Source organism: Perognathus longimembris, chromosome 9, assembly GCF_023159225.1.
Source record: "Perognathus longimembris pacificus isolate PPM17 chromosome 9, ASM2315922v1, whole genome shotgun sequence".
NCBI lineage: Eukaryota > Metazoa > Chordata > Mammalia > Rodentia > Heteromyidae > Perognathus > Perognathus longimembris.
Window position 1 is genome coordinate 55,352,592 of NC_063169.1, and position 18,990 is coordinate 55,371,581.

Sequence of the window (18,990 nt, forward strand, 5' to 3'; positions counted from 1 at the left end):
CCCATTTTGATCCTCTCAGCTTCAAGCCTTCTGTCAGATGAGTGGCTCTCTGTATCCTCCACTTTCATTTGTCAAATGAGACTTTGATTGGCTTACAAATTATCACTTACCAAATACTTACCTGACAATTGCTCATTATCACCTGGTTGATGAAAACTGTGGGTAACTTCTATGGCCATTGATACATCTGTTGAGGTGTGTGTGTGTGTGTGTGTGTGTGTGTGTGTGTGTGTGTGTCGCTAGTGTGATCTCTGGTAATTCCTGGTGGCGAGGAGAGGGCTTTTTTTAAATTTTTTCTAATTACTCCTGCAATTTTTGTTCTGGAATAGTTTGTATCAGCTTCCCCAAACCCTGGTTACAATAAGCATATTACAAATCTACCTGCGCACAAATAAAAGTGACTACAATGACAGGATTGGCGAGTAAACCGAATTATAAATGAGTTAAACGTAGGAACTAACGAAGGGAAGAAATCTATACCGAACTAAAATCAAAAGCTAGTTTCATCCAGGTAAGAATCGCTTGTGAGTACAACGAACTGGCTTTCAGGAATGCATTTCGTTGCAAATTGGACCATCCTCAGTCATTCGTGATCGTTTTCCGGACGTTCCCATTCGTGGCAAATAGGAACAGCGGGTAGTCACGGTTTTCCTGGGCGAGCTCAGAGCGCTACACGTCGGGGACGCCCGGCTTCCTCGAGCTTGGAGGGAAATCCAGGTAGGAAACCCCAGGCAAGGGGGTTGCTCCAGGTGGCACTGAAAAGCCGGCGGGGGGTGGGGGGGGGAGCGCCCCAGTCTGGGGACGGCCCTCTTCTGGGGCGTCTCCTCCCCTCTCTGCTGCTCATAGGCTGGTCCCAGGGCGTGTGGGAGGCCCCTTTCCAAGAGCCTAAACTCTGCCACGGCTCCTCCTCCTCGTCCCCTTCCACAGCCTCTCTGCCGGCCTCGGCGCCTCCTTCTCCAGGCCCTTCCTCCCCAGTGCCTTGAGGAAACCCGGGTGCACACCGACGCGGCCCAGCTCTTCATTCGGAAAAGACCGGGAAGCGGAGCGGTGAGACCAAGGGGGGTGGAGACAGGGCAAGGTGGGACCGAGTGTCCCGCAGCCAGACAGTCTGGGGTGGGAGGTGCGGGCGGAGATCGTGGGGTGCGGCGGGCGGGGATTGGAGACCGCGAGGGGACTCCGGTGCCTGCAGGCGGTGAGCTGCACCGCCGCGGGGCCCGGGGCCCGCGCGCTCCCGCGCCCGCACTTCTCCCGCACACTTCCGCACTCGGCTCCCGTGCGTTCTGCGGGACGAGGACGGTCGGGGAAGAGGGCGGCGGGGGAGACGATTTGTTCCCGCTGGGCCAGGTGTGGGATTTGCACTTGGCGGTGACCCGGGTGGCGGTTCCCCGGAGCTGGGCCGGGGAGCGCGCTGGGGCGCGGGGAAGAGGCTGCCTGGAAAGGGTCGGTGGTCGCGGGTGGGGGGGGGGCGGCGGTGTCCGTGCGCTCTGCAGTGCGGGAGAGGGGGTGCGGCTCAGGGCTCCGATCGGTGCGGGGAGAGCTCGTGCAGCCCCGGGCAGGGTCGGTGTTCGCCCTCCTCTGTGGGCGCAATCTCTCCCGGGGCCCAGGTGGAGACAAAGGCTTCCGGGACGCGGCCCTCCCCGGGAGCCCGCCCTGTCGTCCTGGAGTGGGAGGCGGGGGAGGGGGGGCGCGAGTCCAGCGCTTTCATCCCTGCACCAGTCAGGGGTGACCCTGGGAAGGTCCTCCCCCTTCCACACCCAGACACCGGGTTTAGGGACCTTTACTTGGCTAGACCCCAAAGTTGGAGGATGCATGACCAAATATGGAGTGTGCGCGCGCGGGGGATGAGGGAGGCAGGAAGACGGAACCAGGAAGGTCGTGCTTTGACCAGCGCTTGCGGTTGATGATAAAGCCGGGGTCTGGGCTGAGCTGAGCTGGGCTGGGCTGCGCTGAGCTGGGCTGGACTACCAAAGTGCTCCGGCCACGTGCAAAGTTGGCTTTGATTTCCAGGAGATCACGTCTTCTCAGGCAGTAGAACATCTACACATATTTGCCACCAAACTTAAAAACAAAACAAAACACCAAGTATGATAGAGTGGTGGAATACCTACTTTTGTGATTCTCGGGCACTGGGCCTCATTAGATTCAGTGACAGACGGGCTGATTAGACTCAGTGACATAAGGCCCGTCTAGCATCTGCCTTCGTCTTCCCTTGCAGCCTCTCACTGACAGGCTCTTTCTTCCCATTAGACTTCCTCTGTTCACAGCTCTTCTTATTGTCCAGATCGTGCTCCCCAGGCTTCTGTTCTTTTAAGATGTCAAGGGTCTTCCAAGTCCCGTGTAACAATTAGGTCCCCTCTTTTCTTTGTGTCTCTCTCCTCTAAATAATCGAATAAGGCACACCAAATTCTATATGTCAGCAGTAGTTTCTAAATCTGTTATTTTCCTATTTATAGGGGTCTGGGCAGGAAGCCTTTCTTGCTTTGTTAAGAGATCTGCTTTAGTGTAAGTACCCAGCCTGTAACATTTCATACAAAGATTATATCAAGTGCCTTTGCATGACAGCAAGAGAAGAAGAAGAATAGGGGGAGGGAGGGACAGATGGTGTGTAATTGTGAGGAGTAAACCCCTCTCAGCCTGTTTCATTATCCATAAGATGAAATGAATAGGTGCTCTGCAAGGTTCTTAGAATTGTATGAATGAGCCTGGTTAGAGAACTCAGTAAGTAAGTAATTATAAAGAAATACATCCATTCTTAGAACTGGATGAAATGTACATCTGCCTAATATAATGCAGAGATTCGTGTTGTACATACTAGAGGGATTTCCTCTTAGTTTCTCATTATTAAGGGAGATCAAAGTCCGAATGGAGTTGGGAATGAAGAGATCAGTTTCCAGAGTTGGGGAAATCAATCTGAGGATTGGAGAAGTCCTCAATCTTGGGTACTTCATTCCCCCTTCTGTCCCATGTAGGCTAACTACTTCATTATTGCTCACAGATCCTTTCTGTTTCTGCATTCATGCTCCCAGGAACAGGGAACATGATCAGGCATAGTTTTGATTGTTAGGCAGTATGGGGGAGGATGGCTCTCAACTCTGCTTTCCTATTATATCTATCTATACCTAGTACCCAATAGAGCAATACAAAACAAGACCACTCATGTAAGTACATAAAAAAAATAGAAGCAGATCTCTAAACTAACTTTATGGGTTAATGTTTTTTAATGCATAAGAATAGAAACTCAGAAAAGCAGCACAAATAAAACTGAGAAAGGTAGCATTGGTTCTTATAACCTTGATGTTCAGGGTCATGGGTGGGTTCATTGGTTTATGGCTGAATTTTCTTGATGTTAACTTGATTCTTGGTATTCTCTTCTCATGTGGTGGTCATTTATATCATGGTCGAATCTTGTTAGAAACCAGTGGAAGGGAGAGTGTTGTTATACTGGTAGGTCTAACACAATGTTGGGGCTGAACTTGATTATTTTACATGGAATCACCTACCAGAAGTCTTCAAACCAATCCTCCTGCCCTGGAACCACTTCTGGATCCCTGAATAAGGGTTTATCCAAGATAGGTGGATGTAGAGTAAGGAAACAAATGCTTGGTCCAAACAAAATTAGACGGCCAGTGCCAGTGTGGGGACTGGACACTGGGAATGTGTAAATGAGTTGTCTCCTGGGTACTTGTGATCCTGAGACAGGAGCACATCAAGTCCAAGGCCAGTCTTGGATACAGTCTTGAAATTAATAATTTTGTCTCCTGCCATTGTTCTCATGGTGTGGTTTTTAGGCCTTTCATATGGTGGAGGTGTCCACTGCGTGTGTTGTAGGTTTCCAGTCTCTTAAATTTTTCTTGTTACCTGTAATGTTGTAGATAGAATGTCAACCAACACAAAGTCCCCAATATTCACACGCTGTAACATTTTATGTAGATGCATTAAATTGAAAATTATGCATATTTATTGCAGTGCAAGCTCCTTAAATTATAATGTTCACATAAATAACATAGCAGATAGTAGGAGTACTGTTAGTTACTAACTGATAGAAAATCTGGTGTCCCTTCCAATCAGTATCCTTTGAACAGGTAAATAGTCATAAGTATTGCTCTTGTTATTAAAAATGACAAGGAATTATTTAATATCCATCTAGATAGAGTTGTTCCTCCCAAATTGCACCTTAACCAATCTATACCTACAAGCCTACTTAAATTTTTTTATTATTATAGTGGTCATGTAGAGAGGGGTTACAGTTACATAAATCAGGTTAAGAGTACATTTCTTTTTAGACAATGTCACCCTCTCCCTTGCTTTCTCCCAGTTTTTCCCTCCCATCCCTACTAACCCTACTTTTTTAGTCCCTTATTCAGTATGGAGATTATGAGTTGAAGACAGATTGGATGAATGGGTCCATATTAAAGTCTGTGTTCAGAAGCTCCCACAGGTGTAGTTCTATCCCCTCTCATCCTTTTGCTTGTTCTTTTCAGCCCAGAAACTCAGAAAAACCAGCACACTATTTATTTAACCTTTACTTTTAGTGCCAGAGATGAGCTTAGAGCATTTCAGTCAGATCCCTGTGGAGAGGTACTTGCCTTTTAGTGAAAACAAGCAATTCTAATGGAGATGAAGAGGGACACACAATGCTGAGGAAACACAACGGGGAAGCTTTAGGGCTCTGGAAGGCTTCATGGAAGAAGTCACATCTATGTGGGACTGGATATGTGCCTTAGCTTCAAGAAAGAGGAGTAGCAATGGTCAGTGCCAAAGAAACTGTGGGCAAAGGCTGGAAGTAAGAGCCAAGAGATTTGAGGAATAGAATAAAAACAATGTCTTATGCTGCTGGAGCCTAGAGATAGTAAGGACAATGCATAGACTGTGCTCAGAACCCAGCTTGTGGAAGAATTTGCAACCAAAATAAGTCTCAACTTCTGTTACTTCTGGACTCTTCCTTATCTAAAGATGAATGAGCTTCACCCCAAGCTCTATACTGGAGTCAGGTTAACTTGGACACTGCCCAGACAACTCCTATATGTTACCTTGAGTTATCACTGCACTGATTGAGAGGATTGAAATTGTTAGGGTATTAATCTGCCTCCCCTACTCAACCTCAGGCTCCCAAAGCAGAGAGTATGTGGTTTATGTTGGCAATCCCAGCACCTAGATCAAGGCTTGCTTCAAGTGTGCTATGCATTTTCTTGTTTTGCCTCTGTAATTTTGCACATGTCTAGAACCCCCTCTCTTCCACTTGTGTTCTTGATCCATTTCTCTCTTGTGACTTCCACAACGCCTTCTGTGGCTTTCTGTAAGGCTTTGGACATTGTATTAGAGACCTCTGATTACACAGCTGTTGGTTCCAGGCCCTTCTCTGTCCCAAGCTCTGATGCTACACTAGCTACCTTTTGTGGGTTCCTAGCTAAGTGTGGTGAGGAAGATCTGCTTAGAGTAATCGATGGATAAGGAGAATGGCTGCCTTCTCCTCCGTGGCCTGTGGAACTCAGCAGTGGGTCAGCTGAGGGTAGAGTTAAACAGGTAGAGAGAAAGTGAGGTCACAGTGCTGTGCACATCACACAGTTTTAAGGAAAGGGATGAAGGGATGTGGTAAGTCATAGTGACAAATGCTAAGTGAAAAGAGAAAAGGGCTGTTGTTGTAATGTGTGTGTTGGGCAGAATGAAGAGATGGCAGTAACATACACGTGTTTCTTCTTCTTTTTTTTTTTTTTCTTTCAGGCAGCAATGAATGTGGATCATGAAGTTAACCTCTTAGTGGAGGAAATTCATCGTTTGGGCTCAAAAAGTAAGTAATTCTTGAGGTACAGAGGATTAAAGCCAGGGCCTTGTGCTTGCTCTACCACTTGAACCATGCCCCAGTGCTTTTGTGTGTGTTTCACTTTTGAGATTTGGCTAATGGAGAGATAACTGTGAGATAACTGGCTAACTTTGCCTAGATTGGCTTCAAACTTGAAATCCACCTCCAGAGTAATTGGGATTTATAGATGTAAGTCACCACACCCCAAAGGTAAGTGTTCTTAACACAAATCATTTCTTCTACATTCCCCTCAGAGCCGGCAGGACCAGCACTCTGGACAAGCTTGGGAAGGGTAAAGCTGAGGGCTTCACAGCACATGAGAGCCTCTGTGCCCACAATCCTCCTCGTCATGGAGGGCTGTTTGAGATGTAGGGAGGCAAAGGATAGTTGAGATGTTTCATTATCCTTTGAATGGAAAGAAAATTACTGGGCTTTCATCTGGTTGTATTTAAAAATCTGGTAATTGAACTATATTCACTTTTTAATTTTTTTCCCTATTAAAATTCCTGTCTTCTGGGGTTGGGAATGTGACCCAGTGGTAGAGTGCTTGTGTAGCATGGATTCCATTTCTCAGCACCACATAAACAGAAAAAGCCAGAAGTAGCGCTGTGGCTCAAATGGTAGAGTGCTAGCCTTGAGCAAAAGGAAGCCAGGGACAGTGCCCGGGCCCTGAATTCAAGCCCCAGGACTGGCAAAACATAAATTAAAAAAAAAAAATCCTGTTTTCTGCTTTTGTCTTGCCATCATGTTGCAAACTTTCAAATGACTAGGGACTGAGACTAAAATTATACTATAAATTGTCTTTAATTTTCTCAAAATTCTTGGGTTTTGTACAATTTTGAATGTATAACATTTTAAAGTAAATTTATTATAACATTTAAAGTAAAATTTAAAATAGGTATTCTTTTTTTTTTTTTTCTTGCCAGTCCTGGGGCTTGGACTCAGGGCCTGAGCACTGTCCCTGGCTTCTTTTTGCTCAAGGCTAGCACTCTGCCACTTGAGCCACAGTGCCACTTCTGGCTGTTTTCTATATATGTGGTGCTGGGGAATTGAACCCAGGGCTTCATGTACACGAGGCAAGCACTCTTGCCACTAGGCCATATCCCCAGCCCTAAAATAGGTATTCTTTTTAAAGTAATCTTTTTCTTGAACAGCTATTGTGAAGATAGTGATATGTAAAAATTGGTGGTATTAGTCTTTTCCTTAAATTGTAATGAGACTTCCTATTGTGCTTATAACTTTAGTACCTCTCATATAGGATGGGTAAGAACTTAGGGAGGAGCATATGGAAAATAACAAGAACAACAGACATACTCAACAACTAGATAATAGAGTAAAAACATTCAAAATTATATCATGCAAATAAAAAACAGCTTTAGAAAGTATCAGGATTGTTTTGTGGCTGAGCATGTTGACTCATGCCTGCAATCCTAGCTCTTAGGAGGCAGAGACAGGATGATTGTTGAGTTTGAGAATAGTCTAGGCTACAGAGGGAGATTCTGTCTTTTAAAAAAGGGCAAAAACAACAACAAAAAAGCTGTTCTATCATTTTCATTGCAACTTAATTCTATTTTTTTTTCCTTTTTTCTTTTTGCCAGTCCTGGGGCTTGAACTCAGGACCTGGGCACTGCCCCTGAGCTTCTTTTGCTCAAGGCTAGCACTCTACCACTTCAGCCACAGCGCCACTTTTGTCTTTTTCTGTTCCTGCGGTACTGAGGAATCAAACCCAGGGCTTCATGCACGCTAGGCAAGCCCTGTACCACTAAACTATATTCTCAGCCACTTAATTCTCATTAAAACTCTGTCTACTTAAAAGTCACAAATTCTGCTTGAAATAACAGGGCACACTTTACAAGTTGAAACTTCCATCAAGCCATTAAGCTCTATGTCCTTTGCACTTGTTTCCTATGCCCGATATGACGTATTAGCATAAATCTAGTGATATACAATAATACCTTTATTATCTCTTAACACCCTTCTGTCTTCTGTAGTCCAGGAGTTTGAGATGGGTTTGTTGGGCTAAGATCTAGATGTTGCAAGCGATACTCATTTCTATAGGTCTGTGTGTGTGTGTGTGTGTTCAATTCTTTATTTTTTTTCAGTTTTTAGAGCCTGCCTCCATACTTTGGCTAATGGCCCCATTTCTCAGTCTTCAAAGTCAACAAGAACTTATGAAGTCTTCACATTGCATCACTTTGGCCTCTTTTGTTGTTGTTGGTCGTGGGGCTTGAATTCAGGGCCTGGGCACTGTCCTTGAGATCTTCTGCTCAAGGCAAGCACTTTACCACTTCGAGCTACAGCACCATGTCCAGTTTTCTGGTGGTTAATTGAAGATAAGAGTCTCCCAGGAACTTTTCTATCTGGGTTGGTTTTGAACCTTGATCCTCAGATCTCAGCTTCCTGAGCAGCTAGGATTACAGGTGTGAGTCACCAGCACCTGGCCTGTCTTTCATTTTTAAGGAAGATTGTGATTGTATTGGGTTGACCCAGATAGTTCAGAATAATCTCACTTCAGGGACCTTAACTTAATCACATCTGAAAAGCCCCTTTTGGTATGGAAGGTTACATATCCACAGAGTGCAGAGATTTGGATGTGGATATCTTTGGGGGTTGTTATTCTCACCGTCCCTTCCCACCAAGCTTCCCACCAAGTATAGGATGGAACCTATACTCTCAGACATACGAATATGACTCTGCACCAAGTCACATCCGCAGCCGTTCCTGCTCTTTTTGGTCTTCTCCAGTCATCATCATCATCATCATCATCATCATCATCATCATCATCATCATCGTTGTTGTTACTGCTAATCCTAGGTTTTGAGCTCAGCCTGGGCTCTATCCCTGAGTCTCTCTTAAAGCTAATGCTCTACCACTTGAGCCACAGCTCCACCTGCTTTTTCTGAGTAGTTTATTGGAGATAAGAGTCTCACAGACTTTCCTGCCTGGTCTGGCTTTGAACCACCATCCTCAGATCTCCGTCTCCTTAGTTGCTAGGATACAGGCATGAGCTACCGGCACCTGGCTAGCCATTATTATTTCTATATCATATTTGAGCTGTTGTTACTGAAATGCACTAGGAAAGACAAAGGGGGCATATATATGTGTGAATGTGACTGTCAGGTGAGTTTGATCATATTGTAAGTTATTGTTTGTTGAGCACCCACATATGCCAAGTCTTGTGTAAATACAAGTGACACAGATATGTTCCTGTCCCTCTTACTACATCATTGATGAAAACAGATACAGACTCATGAGGCAACTATCAAAAACAAGATGGTGTACTAAACTTAACTGTGTCCTTCACTTTAGTATGGTCCTAGTGAAACAGATTATTGGGAACTACAGCTCTGAGTTAAACCTTGAATCTCAGGTGAATCTTTGAAGTTTAGGGCAGGGCAGATGATACATGAGTTGAATTTGAAATGGGACTGCATTGGATGTTTATGGGCAACACTGAGAATTATGTGGGAGAATGTAATTTATTTAGTTCTCCAGTCAAACAGATGGACAGTCTGGCCTAAGTCCATTTTTCTCCTACCTGCTTCACCATACTCAACTGATGGGAGTTTGGTGAGTTTTGTTTTTGTTAGGGATGTCCCACTTTCTGTCCTGCCTCAAGTTTCTCCTGAGCTCCAGAAGATTGTGCTATGTGGGAGCACTTCCATTTGAATTGTCAAAGGCATATTTCTAAATATTGGTTGCATTTTCTTCTTATCTATGTCAACCTAGATGGGTTAAATTCAACTGGCTTTAAAATTATAACCTTGACATCCTGGATGAATACATTTTACTACTGCAGATGAAAACTCTGTTTCAAAGTCAGCAGCTGAATAAATTAAAGGATTTGAACTAATTATCATTACTTCTGTGTACATGAAAATACTTTAAACTTTGCATCTTTGCCTCACCCTGGCTTGCTTGTTCTTAGTAAAAGATCACTTACAGAATTGGAAAGCACTGGTGGAAGTTTATCAACTCTTCTGGCATGTGTTAATTATTTAAGGTGTGTCCGGAGTAATGCTGATATATGAGTTCAAGGTACAAGTTGATGGAGGGAAGTTTTATCTGTTTCTTTTAAAGTCAAATCCTGAGAAGTCTCATTTTTCATCCAGACAGAAAAGATAAAGTGGAGAATGATTATTTGGAGATTGAATTTTTTTTTTCAACTAACAGGTATTTCCGGAGTATCTCCTTCTGCTCAAATGTAAGAGATAATGAAAAAAATATACTTACATTTTAACCTTTTAGGTCTTCTTAAGTATCTGGAAGGTAGACAAATTAATATGTGAACTCAGTGGGGTATGATGCTTTGGTATATGCCTATAATTCCAGCACTTGGGAAGTGGAGGCAGCAGGGTTGAGAATTCAAGGCCAATCTGGGCTACATAGCAAGTTCCAGGCAGCCTGGGAGAACATAGGTGAGATACAGTCTTAAGATAAAGAATGTAGACTCTGGTGTCAGACTGTCAGCCATCATACATTTCATTACTCTGCAATGAATCCTAGCTCATCTACACACTCCATGTGTGAGCTTGGGCACATTATTACACTTTCCAGCTTCTTTGGTTTCATTATTTGTATAATAATAACAAATACTGTATCTAAACAATTCAAGTACCTTTTTCACATTTTAAAATCTTGAAAATAAGAATGTATCATAATACACTGTGTGTCATATTGAAATTGGCAGTTTAATTGGTTTTTTATTTTCTCTATATTTTTTGCCAGTCCTGGCACTTGAACTCAGGGCCTGGGCACTGTCCCTGAGCTTCTTTTGCTCAAGGCTAGCACTCTGCTATTTGAGCCACAGCACCATTTCCTGCTTTTTCTGTCTAGGTGGTACTGAGGAATTAAACCCAGGGCTTCATGCATGCTAGGCAAGCACTCTACCACTAAGCCACCTTCCCAGCCCTTTAATTGGAATATAAAATAAGGGTGTTTCTTGCAATCAATGGTGCCTTCTCGTCCATGAAATGAGGATTGAGTGAATTTTAATGATTGTAAAGTGCATTGGACAGTTCCAGGGACACAGCAAGTACTCAATAAATGTTAAGTATTCCTAGTATAGTTAATGGTGACTGCTTTGATAGACATACTCAGTTTTATAAAAAAGTGGGACTACTTGATGACTTCTCTTGTATTTGAGTTTGCTCTTGAAGAAAAATGATTTATGTGGGAAAAGGGGTCTGGGATGCTTGGCATATATGGCTTAACATGGGCAAAATTACAAAGAAGGACCCCTTATGGTATCCCGGGCAATAGCAAACAGTTCCTTAAGATTGGATCTATATGGAGAGAAGAACAGATAAGCAAAGGGCACAGAAATGGAGGTTTAATGGTCAGGATGGATAACTGAGGACTTGCTTTTATTCTGTGCCAGTAATGGGGCTTGAACTCAGGGCTTAGGCACTGGCTCTTTTCCTTTTTTGCTCAAGGCTGATGCTCTACTATTTGATTCACATTACTCCTTCAAGATTTTTAGTGGTTAATTGGGATTAAGAATCTCATGGACTTTCTACCTGGACTAACTTCAAACCTCAATTTTCAGATCCCAGTCTTCTCAGTAGCTAGGATTACTAGTATGAGTTATAGCCACGATGTCCAACACTTCATCTATCTGTCTGTCTATCTATCTATCTATCTATCTATCTATCTATCTATCTATCTGTCTATCTATCTATCTATTTACTTATTTGTTTTTCAGTCCTGGGGGTTGAACTCTGGCCCTTGGCGCTGTCCCTAAGCTTCTTCTGCTCAAGGCCAGCACTCTACCACTTAAGCTACAGTACCACTCCTGGCATTTTCTGAGTAGTTTATTGGAGATGAGAGTCTCACAGACTTTCTTGCCTGGGCTGGCTTTAAACTGCGATCCTCAGACCTCAGCCTCCTGAGTTGCTACAGGTGTGAGCTGCTAGCACCTGGCCACATTTTAAAGATGGCGGATTCTGAATATATTAGAACACACTTGAGAAACAGTGATCTTGATCCCAGATTTCTCTTTTTATCTGTTATCTTCATTGATTTGTTACCTAACATTAAAAAAAAATCAAAACGAGGAAATTTGCCCACAACCTCAATACTGTAGCATAGTCACCTTTTGAAAGTGTTTCTTGTTTCTCTTTCAGTTTATCTAGATAATACAAAGGCCAGGAGACCTTATGTGTACAACATACTGAATCTGGGAATCTTGGATATAGGAAGAAGCTATTTGAGCTTACAACCAAGTGTTAAATTATAGTATTAGTTGGCTCATAATTAGATGCTGATTAAAGGTTTTATTTGCTAGACATGGAGGCAAGAAACAGACTGTGCATTTGTTGATATTGTATTTTCTCAAATTAGATGCTGATGGACAGTTAAGTGTGAAATTCGGAGTCCTCTTCAATGATGACAAATGTGCCAACCTCTTTGAAGCATTGGTGGGAACTCTCAAAGCTGCAAAACGAAGGAAGATTGTTACCTACCCAGGAGAGCTCCTTTTGCAAGGTGTTCATGATGATGTCGACATTATATTGCTGCAAGATTAAGGTGTTTCCATAGCTTTGTGTATTGCTGGGTTTCGTTTTCATTTTTGTTTCTTGTAAACTGGAATAAGTCAAAGGACCAGCCTGCGGTTACATAATGTATTTTTATAGAATTTTGAAAACAAATGGGAACTCATATTTTAGAAGTCTTTTTTTTTTTAACATCTTGAAAAGGGTGATGTTTACCTAGTATAAAATAAACAAATCCTGTTATTTTCCTCAGCAAAAGTTGACTGGAAGATGTAGTCAATGAAGCTGTTTTGTTCTTTTTTTTGCTGGTCCCGGATCTTGAACTCAGGGCCTGGGTGCTGTTCCTGAGCCTCTTTGTGCTCAAGCCTAGTGCTCTACCACTTGGGCCACAGCACCATTTCCAGCTTTTTAAACTGAGTAGTTTATTGGAGATAAGAATCTCATGAACATTCCTCCCTTGACTGGCTTTGAACCTCAATCCTCAGACCTCAGCATCTTGAATAGGTAGGATTACAGGTGTGAGCCACCAGTGCCCAACTGGAGCTTTTTATTTTTGTTTTGAGGAGATATGGAAGCATTTCCTTGATAAATCATTCTTAGACAATTTTTATAGATAACTTGACATTCTGTCAAAGAGAAAAACCAACTGAAGAGCAAGTCTCACAAGGAATGTTATGTTTATATAATAAAAACATGGAACTGTCTAAAATTGCCTTATTGCTTTCTTTGTCATTTAAGAATGTGCCTCAGAACTGAGTTTTTCAAAAAGATTAGTATATTAAGTATATAGTAGATTAAGTATAGTAAAAGTTATTGTAATGTGAAAATGATACTCTTAAAAAGCGAATTGAAAAAAAAAAACCCACAATGTGTTAGTTGTACTCTGTTGACAATATTTATTTTGTTGGCAGTGTGTATTTACCCAGAACAGCTACTTCTTGTATTGGCGACATTAAGAAAAATATCTTTCCTCTTTTCTATTCCCCTTGAATAAGGGTACTAGGGACTGAATCCAAGGCCTTAAACATTCTTGGCCAGCACTCTACTGCTTGAGCCATACTTCCAGCCCAGTGTCTTACACAGCTAAGATTCACTTGAAAATTATTAGATTATGGTAAGAATCAAATACTTGGGAGTGGAGGTGTCATGATTCAGCAAAGGTTGATTGCAAGCATGTTTGTGGTCTATTGATGTGTATTTACCCTGCAGAAGGAAAAAGGACAAGAAAGTAGCTGGTAAGCCTGGAGTTAAAGAAGCAAACGCTCCTGTAGCTCTGAGCCTCTAAGCAGTTGATTTGGATTTGGATAGGAGGAACATTACAAACAGGCCTGATTCCTGCCATTCAGAGAGGCTGGCCTTGGAAATCCAATTCTAGTTCAGAGTCAGAGCTCTAGGCAAAATCATGGGTGACTCAGGACCATTTCTATGTTTAGGCCTGACAGTGCCCTCCTTTGTTATAGGACCCAATCCAACCCTAAGGGACTTCAGTCTGGGGATGAAGTTACCATGCTAAAGATGATTTTCTGAATATGGTTTTTTAGTTAGGTGTCCTCAGTGAGTGGCTCTTCATAGTGAGACAGAGGAGAAAGACTAGAAAAGGTCTCCAAAGCAACCTACTGCCTTCTCTTCAGTTTGGTCAAAATGTATTGTGAGCTAGACAACAGGTTCCTTTCAAGTACAGGGAAATAAATATTGAAAACCATTAAGAGAGAAAAGTGTGAAAATTCTTCCCCCACTGAATCAATGCCACCTGTTGAACTGTCACTAGCAGTGTTTCCTGCCCTCTCTTCCTCAGGTAGGTGCAAGCCGGGTGACTCACTGAGGAGGCCTGATGGCCACAGAGTAGCTTTGCCCACTGGGGAATTGGTCCAGCTGGGAGCTGGAAGGATTATGGCCTTTGTTATTCTCTCCCCTGGAGTAGAAATCGGTGGCCCATGTGATGTACCATCTTTGTTTACTTGATAGAGACACAGAGACAATTTTTCCCAATTTATACAGACAGATATATCAAAAAAGAACAAGGGTTTTGGGGAGGGGCCTGATGGGAGGGAGTTGAAGGATTCTTTAGAAAGAATCTTTAAGCAGGAGCTACCTCAGTGCAGCGTGTCTCCAGGGAAGGCCTGATGAGCTCTTGGCATACTTCTTTCCCTGGCAGTGGTCACAGCTCATCTTGGGAGGAAAGAAAAAATCAGTGCCTCTGGCTGCCGAATACCTCAGGACTCAATTAGATTGTCCCAAGAGGATTCCTTTCCTGAGGCACTCATCTGCCACACAATTACTGCCTTTCATGCCAAAACTGGGTCCCCAACTAGGCAGGGATTTTTTGTTGTTGGGTTTTGTTCAGAGTTGTATCCTCACTGTTGAAAATCATGCCCAGTACATAATGGGTGTTTAGTTACATTTGTTGACCATATGAATGAATGTATTTTTACTTTATCCACCAGGGATAAAGGTAATAAGAGCTAATACTATTATCTCTTGCTATGGACTTAATGCACAATAAATCCTTCATATGTATTGTTTAATTGAATCTTGGCAGCTCCACTGAAATGGGTATTATTATTATTATTTTTTTTTTTGGCCAGTCCTGGGCCTTGGACTCAGGGCCTGAGCACTGTCCCTGCCTTCTTCCCGCTCAAGGCTAGCACTCTGCCACTTGAGCCACAGCGCCGCTTCTGGCCGTTTTCTGTATATGTGGTGCTGGGGAATCGAACCTAGGGCCTCGTGTATCTGAGGCAGGCACTCTTGCCACTAGGCTATATCCCCAGCCCTGAAATGGGTATTATTAAAATTATTATTTCCATTTTATATTCTCACCCTAAGAGAATCAATCTGGTAGCTTTCCAAGATGACTCTGCTAAGAGGAAGACTTAACTGGAGGCCTGAACTCTCCCTCACTATTCTACAGTGTTCTTAGGAAGTTTACTGATGAGATTTTGTGGTACTGGAAGTTGAACCTTGGGCCTGTTCAAGCTAGGCAAGTAGTCTGCTATTTGCGCTGTGCTTTAGTCCTTCTGTTTCCATTCAGTTTTTGCAGTAGGGTCTTAACTAGCTTTGCTCTGGTTGGCCTCAAACTTGTGATCCTCCTTCCTCTGCCTCCTAGGTAGCAGGGACTACATTGTCTACCACCACACAAGGCCCTTACAATCCAATTTAAGAAAATAAAACTGTGGCATGGGAAACAGTTGTCTTGCTGTCTCTGTTAGTGCGTTTATTTTCCAGTCAGAGTTCACAAACCATCTGAGAATCTTAATGAAAATGTAGATTGTGGAATGATACACAAGATAATGCTGTATAATAAACTTTCTGGTAGTGCCAATACTGTGTGACCTGGGACTGTGTCTTCAGACAGAAAAGCCTAGCTTCTCCCTCCCAGGGTTAGCCAGCATTGTAGTTGTTAGAAGTTACAGTTAGAGAGCCATGTTTCCTGGGAACCTTGGGTGAGGTGACTCCTACGTTTCTGGATTTATTTACAGAAACTGGCTTACTGATACTTCTCTTTCCTTCATCCTCTTCCCCCATCTTCCTCCTATATTTTAATTTATAGTGCTAGGAATTGAACCGAGGGCCTTGTACATGCTAGACAAGGTATCGTGAACTTGTCTGACCTCATTGGCCTTGAACTGAAATCCTCCCATTCTGTTTGTATTTCCAGTCATGGGGCCTGGGTGCTGTCCCTGAGCTCTTCAGTGCAAGGCTGGCTGCTCTACTGCCTTGAGCCACAGCACCACTTCTGGTTTTTGGGTGGCTAATTGGAGATAAGAATCTTAGGGACTTTCCTACTTGGGCTGGCTTTGAACCTCAATCCTTAGATCTCAGCCTCCTGAGTAGTTAGGATTACAAGCGTGAGCCACCAGTATCCAGCTGAATTCCTCCTGTTCTTAACTTCCCAAGAAGCTAGTATTACATGTGTGATCCATAGCTGGTTAATAGCGGGTTCATTTTAATAAGTGGAAGTGTATTTCAAGTGTTGATTTTTCTAGAATGTAAGTGTACAGTTCCATGATTCTCCAATCCCGTGAATGGGAATGTGCATGTTTACACAAATGCTCACACACACAAGCTCCCCAAATGAAGATATAAAACACCCTTATGGGCAGGTGCTATTGGTTCACGCATGTAATCCTAGTTACTCAGGAGGCTGAACAGAGAGGATTGCAGTTCAAAACCATCCTGGACAGGAAAGTCTGTGAGACTTATGTCTCTAATTCACCACCAAAAAGCTGTAAGTGGAGATATGGCTCAAATGGTAGGGGTTTAGCCTTGAGCAAAAGACACCCCAGAGGGGGTAAAAAACAAATCCCAGAGTTCAAGCCCAGGAATGGCACAAAAACAAAAAACATTTCTGTGGGAATAGATGTGGCAGTACACACTTGTAATGCTGAGATAAAAGGATTGATTTGTTGATCCCATGGGTTTGGAGCCAGCCTGGGCAACTTAGCAACACTGTCTTATTTTCCCCTAGTCTCAGCAGTTTCCCTCAAACCCATTCTTACATAATATATCACTTCCTCAAGTAACCGCCATTCCAGTATCTGTCATCATGTTAGTTTTGTCTCTTTTTGAACTTCATCAAAGTGGAGTCGTACAGATGTGTTCTCTGTGTCTGCCACATTTACTCATTACAGTGAGTCAGAGCTTCGTCCACATTGCTGTGCACAGCAGTACTTTGTTCCTTTTTCATTGGCATATAGCATGTCAATATGACTGTGACAGTTTATCTATGGTTGATGGAAATCAAGTTGTTCTATTTAACTATTGTGAATATCCTTTGTACTTATGCTTGTCTTGTGGTGGGTATATAGACAGGACTAGATTGGATTGTGGGGTAGATACATGTTGAGCCGTTGAACTGTCTTGTCTTTTTTTTTTTTTTTTTTTTTGGCCAGTCCTGGTGCTTGGACTCAGGGCCTGAGCACTGTCCCTGGCTTCTCTTTGCTCAAGGCTAGCACTCTGTCACTTGAGCCACAGCGCCACTTCTGGCCGTTTTCTATATATGTGGTACTGGGGAATCAAACCTAGGGCTTCATGTGTACGAGGCAAGCACTCTTGCCACTAGGCCATATTCCCAGCCCATGAACTGTCTGTCTTAAAAGGAACTTCTGTTATAGACTTAATGTGCTAGGTACTCTTTCCTAATGAATATTAAAGTGTAAAAACCTAACTAGTAATCTTCACTGTGTACTACCTAAAATTATTTTACTTATATTATTTTGGAATACACTGGTATTGCTAACAAAAAGGCATGGGCTTCTTAGCACTGCCATTTGCTATATAGCCATGTGATCTTGGTCAGACCATTTATATGATTAATAATCTCAGTATCAATGCTGAGTACATAAGCGACAGATCAAGCACAGGGATGTCTACGTTATGATTAAAAGGACAATTAGTATAGTATATAATTATCCCTAACTGTGTATTAAATACTGACACTTGATGTTATGATTAGTCCCTCTGTAAAGAAAATTAGTCAAGTAGGTTATCATTCAGACACTGTATCTTTCAGCTCACTGTATAAAATTAACAGCAATTCTGAGACATACAAAATAATGACACTAACTTAATGGACAATTTATTTTATTATTATTAGCGTCTATAAAAGTGTTAATTTTGACTGTTAAGAGAAACAAAAACATGCCAGGCATTGGTGGCTCAAAAGGCTTGAGACTCGAACTTGAGGTTCAAAGCCAGCCCAAGCAGAAAGCCTGTAAGATTTTGCTTCAATTAACCAGTAAAAAGCTAGAAGTGGAGGCATGAATCAAATGGTAGAACACCAGCAAGAGCATGAGGCTCTTGAGTTGAAGCCCAGTACCAGCACCATAACAAAAAGGTGGGGAATGGAGGCTAAGGCTTGTAATCCCAGGGACTGAGAGACAGAGATGTAAAGGATTACTGTTTGAAGCTAGCAAGGCAAAATACCTTGTATGGTAGCTCACATCTACCACCCCATCTATGCAGGAAGAATAAGTAGGAGAACTTGGTCCAGGCCAGCCTAAGCTAAACCAACAAACAAAAAAGTACCTATAGTAAAAATGGCCAGAGTCATGCTTCAAATGGAATATTACCTACTAAGTAAGTGCAGGGGCCTGAGTTCAACCCCCAGTGCAACCAAAAAGAAGAACAAAGAGTCCACATTTGAGATATACTGTAAAGCCATCTGCTCATAGTCACTTAGCCAAAACTTGTTAGCCAATTTCCCCACAATGGCAAGTCTAATCATAAATGAAACAGAAGGTGCAAGCTCCAAGCTTTTTGCCCTTGTCAGCATGGTTCAATAAAAATAAACAGCTAGTATTCAAGTCAACTTAAACAGAATTGCTTGCCTTGAGATGAATGTCATAGTGTCAGCCAATCACAAAAAAGGTCAAAATAAGGGCTGGGAATATGGCCTAGTGGTAAAGTGCTCGTCTCGTATACATGAAGCCCTGGATTCGATTTTTCAGCACCACATATATAGAAAAAGCCAGAAGTGACGCTGTGGCTCAAGTGGTAGAGTGCTAGCCTTGAGCAAAAAGAAGCCAGGGACAGTGCTCAGGCCTTGAGTTCAAGCCCCAGGACTGGCAACAAAACAAAACAAAAAACAAACAAAAAAAGGTCAAAATACTTCCTTTATCTTTTGTAACTACTAGGTGCAAGTTTCTTGCCATTTTTTGGTTTGAGATCTCCAGTTTGCAAAACTATTCTTTTGTTTGC

The 18,990-nt window shown here is 42.6% G+C and overlaps 1 protein-coding gene across 1 annotated transcript; it reads left to right on the forward strand.

The window, feature by feature from the left end:
- The first annotated feature begins 896 nt into the window (after positions 1–896).
- Positions 897–12,680, forward strand: Abracl (ABRA C-terminal like). The gene is made up of 3 exons (XM_048354190.1): positions 897–1,047; positions 5,722–5,788; positions 12,143–12,680. The coding sequence occupies exons 2-3, from the start codon at positions 5,728–5,730 to the stop codon at positions 12,325–12,327; spliced, it is 246 nt and encodes an 81-aa protein (XP_048210147.1). The 5' UTR covers positions 897–1,047; positions 5,722–5,727; the 3' UTR covers positions 12,328–12,680.
- The last annotated feature ends 6,310 nt before the right edge of the window (positions 12,681–18,990 follow it).